Source organism: Sinocyclocheilus grahami, unplaced genomic scaffold, assembly GCF_001515645.1.
Source record: "Sinocyclocheilus grahami isolate Dianchi unplaced genomic scaffold, SAMN03320097.WGS_v1.1 scaffold495.1, whole genome shotgun sequence".
Lineage (NCBI taxonomy): Eukaryota > Metazoa > Chordata > Actinopteri > Cypriniformes > Cyprinidae > Sinocyclocheilus > Sinocyclocheilus grahami.
The window spans coordinates 270,804-282,848 of NW_015505674.1; the positions used below are offsets into that span (position 1 = coordinate 270,804).

Here is a 12,045-nt window from a genome sequence, read left to right on the forward strand (position 1 = left end):
AAAGATGAACAAACACAGACAGAAAGTGGTGAAAAACGATAGAAGCACAGAAAACACAAGACCTCGGTGTCCAGAGCAGTGCTGTCTGCAGAAGAGAAGCAGAAAGACAGAGAGGAACGTTAGAAATAACAGCACATATTGACTCCTTTATCTATAAATAACTGCACACACTTATAATGACTTGTGCCTAATGGAGCCAAACAAATAGTGCCAGCACAGCTCATTTACGATATCTCAGCCAGAGAATAATCCCTGCTACACACACACAAACACACACACGCAAACCTTGAGACAATATATCATGTTTCTCTCATACTACACCAGCCATATAACGCTGTAAAAGCCTGCGGTGTCCAGCACAGAGAGACCGCTCATGTTTATTTAAATACACTTCAGACAATCAATATCCAAACATGATTTCTGCCAAATTATGGGCAGATTCAAACCTCAGAGATGAGGTTGCACTGATGACCATTACTGACTCTGATTTCTCATATTACAGTAGATCATCCTCCTTCAGTCGGTCTCAAAGATCACCTCAGATGCTTTAATGTCGCTCAAGTGTTTAAATATAATGGCAATGATTAGTTCAGCTTTAGTGCGATAGCTTCACAGCTCGCTGGGCCATGAACGATAAAAGTGAGTTCTCAGAGACATCAGAGGTCAATAAACGCACGTAGAAGCTGAGAAGAACAGCCGTGGAGCTTAAATCTAGCTGGTTAATAGAGTGGAGACGAGGATGGTCAAACAGAGTATTGATTAAATCTTTCCTGTTGGGCTTATGAAGGGTTACTCGTCCCTTCTGTAGTGCTCAGACCATCCTTCAGTGTCAGAGAAACACTAAACTGAGGACTAACCGGTATATATTTGGGTGTTTTATTGGCCTGTTTGTTCCAAATCGATTTTATGGCAACCAAAATTTGTATTTTTTTTTATTTAACAACGAATCAAAATATATCTAGGTTACAAAAATCAAAAGAATATACATTACCAGTCAAAAGTTTTTGAACAGTAAGATTCAAGATTCTCTTCTGCTCACCAAGCCTGCATTTATTTGATCCAAAATACAGCAAAAGCAGTAATATTGTGAAATATTTTTTACTATTTCAAATAACTGCTTTCTATTTGAATATATTTTAAAATGTAATTTATTCCTGTGATTTCAAAGCTGAATCTTTAGCATCATTACTTCAGAAATAATTCTAATACTCTGATTTGCTGCTCAAAAAACATTTATTATTATTATTATTATTATTATCAAAAATAAAAAAATATAAAATATTTATATCAAATTAATAATATGTATATAAAACATATATAAATATTTCAATTTTTCTATAAATTTTTTTATTGATTTTTAACAAGTCAACATGCTTTTTAAAATGAAATTAAGACCCATAAAACTGTTAAGAAAATGAAAATGACTAAATTACAATGATTAAAATCACCATTACAGTAATGACTATTTGTATTAATAATATTAATAATTTAAATTGTTTTTAAAGGTGATTAGAATTACCGCAATATTTTAAATTCAAATATTTACTTGAAATAATATTTTTAATCTCACATTTAGGTCCAGAACGAACACTTCATAGGATACATCATCAATTCCTGACCATATTTTGCTTGTAGAATATGCTGTTTCACTCAGAAATATGTCAAATTACTGAAGTAAAATGGGTTATAAATGAAAAAATCACATATAGGCATAAAGAGAATAAAAAGTTCTTATTTTGACTGATTTTAAATATTGCCAGGTCTCATTAAATTGACCCTTAAAACAAGATCACACAGTGTCCACGGTCTCTGAAATCTATCCATTTTGTGGACGGCTGAAATGCTGCAGAATATATATGCACTGAGGGATTTCTCAGACGAATTAAATTTCCTTTTAGATTTCTTGGTCAGTGACAGAGACAAAATGAGATGAATAATTTGGCTGTGGTTCTCAAGGCTAAAACATATCCGGCCTGTGAGAGAGGTGACGGAAAAGCTCCTTCACTCATTAGGATCAGTGGCCTGTTTCCACTGAGCTCTGGCTAAATGCATCACTTTCATTAATTATGTCTTTCTGAAAACAAACTGCAGGTAGAAAATATCCCTGTTTTGCACCATTTAAATAATAAAACTAAAATATTATGACATAGTTCCCAATAAAACAGACGGCTTATATATTGTAACATGTTAGATTCTGCTAAAACATAATGAAAAACATTTATCCTGTGGACTGATAAATCGTGCAGAACATTTCTTGAAGCAAATATGGTCCTTAATCTAAAACCTAAATCGACATTTGCAATGCACTTTAATTATTTATTCCATAATTGGATATATTTCCTTGTGAAACTGAGATTAGGTGTAGTATTGGAGCAAGTTATTGCATTTTAATGATTTGTTTTTTATTCATTTTTACATTAGAACAACATGCACTGATGCATCATTTACCAGAATATGTTTCAATAAAGTAAACAGGGTCAGATTAGATTTTTCTTGACTTTCGTGTCCATCTCTATGAAGAATTTTCCTAATACAGTCATAATCCTCGATTATTGAAATGCAATGCAAATGTAGAGCAATGGAAATCTGGGGCAGCTGCAGAACTGATGTATGTTTGTGGGTTTGAACAGTCAATAAAGACATTTCTATCTTAAAATATGAAAAGAGGATAGGAAACCTTCTAAACAAACATCACGTTTTTAAAATCCGCTGTGATCTAAATAAAATATTCAGAGAACGGATAGACTACTTTCAGTCAGCTGACCTCGATGGATCAGAGCGGAAATATAAAATGGATATAATAAACACGTGAAGCGAGGAGTGCCGGCTCGCACCGCTACTCTCAGAACAAGACTGATATAAGAGTCCCAACAACGCTGACCTGGTTAGCAAGTGCCCTTGGGAGGAGGAATTAGCATGTGAATGCAGTTCAGCCTAGAACTAAATGAAGATGGGTTTGGCAGGAAGAACTAATCCTAAGAGACCTCACTGTAAAAGACTCCTAAAATGTGCAGCCCTGCTTTTACAACTGAACCAAAACAGCCACGACACTCAGAGCCCCTGCATGACGGTTCCTCGTTTTATGCAAATGATTTCTGATCTGCGTTCTTTAATTAGTCGAGGAGAAAATGAGAGCTCAGAAATTAAATTGGCTGTGTGAAAACAAGGAGCTAAATACCAGCACCACTGAACTGAAGAATATTTCTGTGTTTTCATCAAGGAGGATAAACCTGGAGAGCTTTGTTTTTGTCCCTTTTAGCTTTGTTAATGAAAAATACATTTAAACAAAAAATGCAAAATATTAAAAATGTGTCCCTGGACCACAAAACCAGTCTTACATTGCATGGGTATGTTTGTAGCAATAGCCAAAAAATTATAGATTTTTCTTTTATGCCAAAAATCATTAGAATATTATAAAGATCATGTTCCATGAAGATATTTTGTAAATGTCCTACCGTAAATATATCAAAACTTAATTTTTGATTAGTAATATGCATTGCTAAGAACTTCATTTGGACAACTTTAAAGATGATTTTCTCAATATTTCGATTTTTTTGCACCCTCAGATTCCAGATTTTCAAATATTTTCCTATCCTAACACGCACCTAATACATCAATGGAAAGCGTATTTATTCAGCTTTCAGATGTTGTATAAATCTCAATTTCGAAAAATTGACACTTAAGACTGGTTTTGTGGTCCAAGGGTCACAAATGTCCTGAAAAAAATTATAAATAATTTATATTTTATACAATAAATATACTTTAATACAGGCACGTGCACAAGTAGGGCTTAAGAGAACAGGTAGCACATGCCCCTTTTGCCCTTACACTCCGAAGGGCCTTTTTTTTTTTGGTGGTAGTGGTGGTGTTTTTTTGTTTGTTTTTTTCTTTTTCAATAAATCAACACTGTTGGATTACCCTGTCAGTCAAACCTCATAACTCCACCCCCTCTATATTGACTGAATGAACTGAAGTTCTGCAGCAGCTGAACAAAATCTTGCCAGGGTAAATAAAGATCTTGTTGTTTGAATAAATACATAGAGACACTGTGTCTATAAAGGCTCATATTTTATGTATTTGAGGTCTGAGACATGTGGGACTGGAGAGAGATGGCTGGCATTTGCCATCTAGTCATAGCTGATAGCCTACACTTAAATAGCCTTGCATACAGTAGCATTTCATCTTTTATAAAATACAACAAACAACAACAAACTAAAAGCTACAACAAACTTTGTAACCTGTTGATGAAAACGTAACGTGATGCTGCCATTTTAATGAAGGAAAAAATGCACATTTAAATTTATATATATATATATATATTTGTATATAGGATTAGGAGGGGAGAGCTCTGGCACAATTCAAACTTATACTTTTCACAATATTTTATAAATGTTTTCATTGCTGGCTTATTTTAGGGAAAACAAAATGCACATTTAAATTTATATATATATATATATATATATATATATTTGTATATAGGATTAGGAGGGGAGAGCTCTGGCACAATTCAAACTTATACTTTTCACAATATTTTATAAATGTTTTCATTGCTGGCTTATTTTAGGGAAAATGTAGTGAATAAGAGACCTTCAAGAGACCAGTATCCCTGGTCCTTCACAGTATCAAGTTTTTGCCAGGCAGGTAGATACATGTTGGATATGTAAGGAATAATTGACGACGGGCCGTTGAATTAGCCTTTTCCACACTTCCGTGTTTCTGGCTTCCGGACTGGCGCTCGCAGGGTAACGAGAATTCGAGAATCAAAGTCTTTTTATACAAATTGCCGGTACTTTACTCTACAAAGCGCAAACATTTCACAATTAACTTTTTGCGTCAGCTCGGGTCATCAAATACAAGTTTATTTCATTCTAAATGGTAGCAGTTATAATGCTTTTCTTACTTAGATTTTTTGTCTTGTTCCAGCCAAAATATCTAAAAATTTCAGAAAAAAAGTCAAAATTAAGCTTTTGCTTGAAACAAGCAAAATAATCTTACTTCAACAGGAAACAAGATTATTTTGCTTCCCCCATTGGCAGGTTTGGTTGGTTGTTTTTTTTCTGAAAACAAGACAATAATCCTTCTTTTTTTCGCTATTATTTTTATTATTATTAAAGTAACATTGTATTTTCTACTTACTCTCCCTTGCATTATTAATGTGATGCTTTAAATGTACATTGCATAATGTGCCCTGGGAAATACATATTAAACGAAAGATGACTCCGATTCATGACATTCCTGTATCGGATTAAGTTGTTGTGTTGAGTTTAATATGCTTCAACCTAACTCAGTTAAAATTGTTTAATGTATTGGAAAAATGTGCATAAATGTTGTCATTTTTAAGTACTGGTAGTTTATCATGATGTGGTGATTCGAGGGAAATGACTGAGTAAATTGAGATAATACGCTCAAATGTACCGGAGATCAAAGACTAGCCTATTTAAAAAGGGATGTCCATCTGAAACCATCTGGCGCTATGTTGAGCGTATTATCTCACGAGTCAGCGGTGAGAGGCATATGAGTGACAAACAAATAAAATGTTATTTCTTTGTAGATTATATAACAACTTAGAAAACAGACAAAACAGAAAAGGTAAGAAGCATTATTTGAGAAATTTGAGGGCATACTAATATAACAGGTGCTGACCTGTAACAGAACTAACTTTACCCTGCGCTGACGTCATTTCCGATTTTTAAGAAAAAGGCTAATCCCTAGAAAATAATGCACACCCGAGGCCGTTACCTCTCAGGGGTGCATTATTTTCTAAGAATTCAACGTACCAAAGTCAATTATTCCGCTTATACTACGGTTACCACCATTTGTGGCTTGTGTTTTAGGGAATCAGAATCCACTAAAGTACACAGAGCATCTGGCTGTTAGCATGAATGAGCAGCCTAAATACAGTATCCCTACAGTACTCAGCATTGTGGAGTGCGGCGCTGGGTTTGCCGTGTGCCATGACTGTGATTCTCACATCTAGGTCAAGAGTGCTTTCGGTGTGAGTAAGACTGGGTGGAAATTCCCCTGATTCCTGACTGGCTGTAAAGGAAACTCTGCTTTTGTGGGGTAACCTGCTAGCATAGCCACGTTTCAGCTGTTACCAACAGCGAATCCTTTTAGTCATTCCATTAATCATATATTGACATTTGTTTACAAACTAATAGCATGTCCATATTAGCATTTATAGGGTAAACTGACTTTGAAAACACATTTGAGACTTTTGTTCTGCTGAAATAAAATGCTAAAACTGTTAATAAAACATGCCTGCAGAGGACAAGGTTACCACCATTTGTGGCTTGTGTTTTAGGGAATCAGAATCCACTAAAGTACACAGAGCATCTGGCTGTTAGCATGAATGAGCAGCCTAAATACAGTATCCCTACAGTACTCAACATTGTGGAGTGCGGCGCTGGGTTTGCCGTGTGCCATGACTGTGATTCTCACATCTAGGTCAAGAGTGCTTTCGGTGTGAGTAAGACTGGGTGGAAATTCCCCTGATTCCTGACTGGCTGTAAAGGAAACTCTGCTTTTGTGGGGTAACCTGCTAGCATAGCCACGTTTCAGCTGTTACCAACAGCGAATCCTTTTAGTCATTCCATTAATCATATATTGACATTTGTTTACAAACTAATAGCATGTCCATATTAGCATTTATAGGGTAAACTGACTTTGAAAACACATTTGAGACTTTTGTTCTGCTGAAATAAAATGCTAAAACTGTTAATAAAACATGCCTGCAGAGGACAAATTCAACCAAAAATAAAATTACACATATGCACATATTCAAATGTGGTGCATGCACAAGTAGAACCAAAGCTATTTGCTCTCATTGACATCAACCCTGGCCTGATCTGAAATTAAATTTGAGAGCTACGATGGTGGGCATGATTTCTAGTGAGTAACGACTTGAATTTCAGTACTTCACTCACACAAAGCTATTGTATGACATTAGAAGAAATGTAAACAAGTCAAACGGACAACTTTTATGATGCCTTTTTGGACAACCAATGATAAATGTACGCTTCTGCCGAATGGGAAGGTGCTGAATGGAAAAGCATTGTCAAATTGTCTCTTTTCATGTTGTGCGATAAAAAAAAAATCCAGGTTTGGAATGACAGTGACAGTAAATGATGAAAAGAACATTATTATATGAGTGAACTGTTCCTTTCAAAATAAATGCTTAAATATAAATAGAATTGTTGATTGGACTCTCTAAGTTTAATGAAGGCCACAAAAGGTGAAGTACACTTTTATCTGAACTCTGAGGCAGTGACAACCACACACACGCACACACAAAATCAATCGCCAATTCTAACCACTCAACATCAAATATTAGTAATCATCATCTTGCCCTTCACAACAACCCTGGGGTGTCATGAACCAAGACCTCATGTTTGGACAACGGTGGATCTCAAATGACTCAATCAATGGTTCACCAACCAAAGCCATAACTAAAACCCATCAAGACAACTATAATAAGCTAACATATAAACTAGTTGGCTCATACCTCCTGCCAGGATCTGCTGTTCCAGCTCAGCCATCTGCTTCCGGTAAGCTCTCAGCGCCACCTCTTTGAAGGAGGGACGTATCCTTTTTTGGGGTGGTGCTTCTTGCACGGGAACCTCTGTAACATTTTTGTTCTCATCCTCTTGTTCTACAGTCTTTTTTACCTCATCTGCTCCCTTCGTTTCTGATATTTCTTGATCTTCCTGCACCTCCTCCTTACTCTCCTCCTGTTCCTCGGCCTCTGCTTCCGGTTCCTCGGTTTCTTCCACGTAATCCACCAAACTCACCTCATACTCCGCCGTGTCTTCGGTCATGGGATTGTCGTCATACTCCTCACTGTATTCCTCATCAAGGCTGCAGTCATATTCTAGCACGAGGTTACCCTCTTGTGAGATGTCATACTCTTGCGAGACGTCGTATTCCTCATCTTGGTTCTGTTCCTCAGCCTCGTTTGTGTTTGTTCTGTTTTCCAGATTGGCTAGGACTTGTTCCATCACCTCAACGTAATGTGTCTCATTGTCCACAGGTTGTTCAGCAGGTTGTTCTTCCTCTTCTGCCTTGTAATAGAAAGGATCTGTGTAGACATCTGAGTCAATGGTTGTGCTGGAGCTGTTTGCTGTGGACTGGGACATGGTCCTGAACCTACCCATGAATGAGGTGTTGCTCGGTTCTTCAATCGGGGCACTAGTGCTTTGAGAGCCTTTATTCCACACGAAATCCAAAGCTGACTTTGCTCTTTGCAGGGTGGATCCAAATCCTCCAAAGCTGAAGGTTTTTTCGCTGAGGTCTATGCTGAGCCTGCTACTCCAGGATTTGGGGTCTTCCTCCACTTTCTCACTTCTGATCTCACTCTGGCTCCGGTACATGGAGGAAGATTTCTGGCTCTGCTGGAGGTGGTTCACATCATGTCGCTGCAAAGTTTGTGGAGCTGATTCAGGCTTAGCTTGGATCTTCTTGGTCTTGGGCTTCTTTTCAGGTTGCGGTTCCACTGCAGGTTTAAGTACTGGTTCTGGTATGGGTTCAATCACAGCCTCTGGTTCTGGTTCTGGTTCTGGCATTTGTTCTGGTTCTGGCTCAGGTTCTAAAAATTCAGGTTCTATATCTATATCTTGATCTTGGCCCGTGTCAGGAGTGCTATCTAGTGTCAAAAAGGTCTCGCCTTCAAACTGCAAATCAACCTCGAGGCATTTAGTTATTTTCTCAGGGAAACCAGGGTTAGCTGCAGGGTCAAAGGGGCTACTGATTTCAGAGATTATGTTCTGTTCAGTGGAGGCGTCCAAACCTGAATCAGCACCTTGTTCAAGGTGATGCCAGTCTTTCCATGGTGAAAGGTCACCCTGCAGTGACAGCTGAGAGCCACTGTAATGGCTCCGGTCCCCTGATATACAAACAAGACCATTACTTACACCACTGTCAATAGTCTCTGTGGTTTCAACTTCATTATGTTCCGCATAAGGTCGTTCCTGGCTCAGGGTTTGACTGGGGGGACTGGCGTACCAGGAGGATGCCATGTCTTCTTGCTTCCGTTGCCAAAGTTCCTGATCTGAGGAGGAGAGCAAGGAGCAGCCGTTGACTCTGCTGAAATACTGACTCTCAGAGAAGTCCTCGGAGTAAGACTGGCAAAGTTTGGAGCAGTCCGATTCAGACCGGCTGAGTTTGGGAGTGGAGTAGTCGCTCTGAGACAGCCATCCAGGTGTTATGTCGGAATAGTAGGACTTGCTTTGCTTGTCGTGGTCATCGTAGGCTGTGCTATCGGCATAATGCACAGAGTACGCAGCATCATCGGCCATCCTTCGGTGATCGTGAGACTTTTTCTTGTCTGATTTACTTTTTGGAGGTGGTTTGGACACAATTGCATATTTGTTCTTGTTTAATTCATCAAGCTCTTTGTCGCTTTCCATGGAGTCCCAGTCATCACTTTCAGCTTTGTCTTTGGCTGAGACCTTGATGTCCATGCTTTCGTACGTCTGAGAGAAAGCCATTGGCTTGTCTCTCTTTTCTTTCGAATCGTGTGCTAGACTATCTGTCGAAATGGATATCCCAGTCCCTTTTAGCTTATAACATTTTTTCAAAACTAAATCCCTGTCTTGGGGGCTTGAAAATATAACTACAATTGGTCGAGGTTTAGCATTGTAACATTCTCTTTGTTGGCCTAGTCGATGGGCCAGTTCAATTTTAAATGTCTTGCATGCTTCAGCAAAGCCCATTTTCTCTTTCAGGATCTGATAAATAAGGTCTTCCGTTTTTTCGTACTTCTCCTCAGGCACATTTAGAAATCTCAGAGTAGCTTTGTTGGTCTGTTGGCTAATCTGTCTGATGTAATCGTGGATGTCTCGAGTCTCGCGTCTGGACTGCACAAAACCCGAACGGAGCTGCTCGATTTCGCTCTGCACCACCTCCACGCTGCTGGAGATCTCGTCGATGGAGCTTTTGAGGGCGTTAACGTGCCCTCGCAGTTCTGAGAGCTCGGACTCGATCTGACTGATTCCCTGAAGTTCTTTAAAGATCATCTCCATCACGTCCTGAGTCTGACTGATGCATCCCGTCGAGCTGGATCCCGGCTCTAGGGTAGTGGTTTTCTGGTGTCGGCCAGCCCGGTCCAGAGATTTGCTTCTGATGCCAAGAGTCTTTCTCCAGTTGCTGGCCTCTGAGTCCGAGGACACACATTCTTGGCTCTTCTTCCATTTCCTCAGTTTTTTCAGAGCGCCCAATCGAAGGGTGTGGAGACTGCTGCGCTCTCCCCGCTCCCCCTCCGAGCTGCCATCGGAGGGCGCTAAACTAATCAAACTCTTCCTGTTCCGTCTTACTGGCATTGTATAAGCTTTTTGTTCATCAAATCTATGGACAAGTTTTGCCTCGTTTAGAGAGTCGGAGTAATCGCTATCAACTGACAAGACCTCATGAAACTCATTATTGTTCAGAAAGAGGGCAGTTTTTGGAAGTCCATTGGCAATTGCTACACGGTAACTGAAAGTTGGCGAGAGAGAAGAACAGTCATTTTTTCCGTCATCCTCCTCAAGGGATATATTGCGTGCCGACGAGCATTTGGAGATCTTTTTAACTGTGCTTTTCAGTGTGGTTGAGAACGTCGGGTTCCGCGCATCGGGGGACGTTTTGGGTTCTTTTTTGTTTTCGCTACGCTCTTTCTTCTTTGTGGTATTTACCAGTTTCTTTGTAAACATTCCTTTGCAAATCTTTACAATGTAAGACGATAGCTTCTTGAAATGGGCGGAAACCATGGAGGGCAATGTTTCAGCAGTTTTGCATGCCGGACGCAGTGAAGCAAAACTGGTCTCAAATTCAGCGAAGCACACAGACACTTAAGCACACAGCACACAGTCACTTAGAGTTTTGAAAGTCAGCCCTGAGGTATAATAGAGGGTCTAGAGAAGAAGTGACCTCAGATGCGGTTGTGCCGGGCAGAAATCATCACACATCCTCAGTGAGGGAAATATTCAAGGGTGTTCTTCAGAAAAGGCCTCATGTCTCTGAAAAAAGAAAAAGAAAAAAATATATTTTAAGTTAGGTTGCACTGAAGGTCAGCATGTAAAATACATAACTCTGAATGTTACACTGCACATACTGTATAATAAATCATTGAATAATTATTTGTACTAGAGCCCCAATTTCATAGTCCGTTTCTTATGAGGCTGTCAGATCCAGTTCAGCTGAGCTAGATGTGTCACATTTTGAGAGAATTGCGGAAAGCTTATTTTCACAGAAACTAGAGCAGAAAAGATTCCGGTGTTGCTTTGGAGATCCAATAAACCCTTAAACAGCCTGACATGAATAATTGTGTTTACATTATTTTACAAATCAATGCATTTCTAGCTTCAAAATGAGCATGGCAATATAATCATTAATCGAGTTACACCACCTTTGGAAATCTGGTACATGTAGTGTCCCATGATACAGACACACAACCTAATGATCACAGATGAATGGTGCAGTTCAAATGCACTAGAAAATACAATATGACCAAATTGACCAGAACAATATACTCAAGTGTAAAGGGCAAGACCCTGTTTGCTATGGAAAAAAGTGGAATATGTTTGAATATCAATAATTCAGATATGAATGGTTTTGTCTAGAAGCTCATACGTTATTCATAAATGGAGGTGAAAGGTGAGGAATACAGTCATACTGTATTACTGCATTAAAGGGCCTTGTTTGTATCTAATTAAATACGGTTCACACAGGGCCTAAAAATGTATAATGGCATAAGAAAGAGAGATGTGATATTCTGTGGGTGAAGGAAAGAAATACACTGCAAGTAGCTAATCAACCATATCACACACCAACCAACATCCTAGCATTGTGCTGAGTCACATTTTCTTCAAAAAAAGTCAAAAATATCTAGTTATACATGTGCATTTATAAACATATAGAAGTTCATTTAAATAGACTCACTATCTGTCATTCAGCTGCAATACAAACACTGTTCTCAGTTTAGTAGTAATTCCCCTATAATACAGAACAGAACAGGTGAGTAGCCTGTGTAACGTGTGTGTGTGTGTGTGTGTGTGTGTGTGTGTGTGTGTG

At 38.8% G+C, this 12,045-nt stretch overlaps 1 protein-coding gene across 1 annotated transcript in view; it reads right to left on the minus strand.

Moving 5' to 3' along the window:
* LOC107554226 (protein unc-13 homolog C-like) overlaps nucleotides 1-12,045 on the minus strand; it is a 175,996-nt gene that overhangs the window by 156,401 nt on the left and 7,550 nt on the right. Inside the window, exons 3-4 of the mRNA XM_016236680.1 lie at nucleotides 7,505-10,822; nucleotides 63-85 (exon numbers count right to left, since the gene is read on the minus strand). Coding sequence (XP_016092166.1) covers nucleotides 63-85; nucleotides 7,505-10,822 — 3,341 coding nt within the window. The remainder of the gene's footprint in view (nucleotides 1-62; nucleotides 86-7,504; nucleotides 10,823-12,045) is intronic.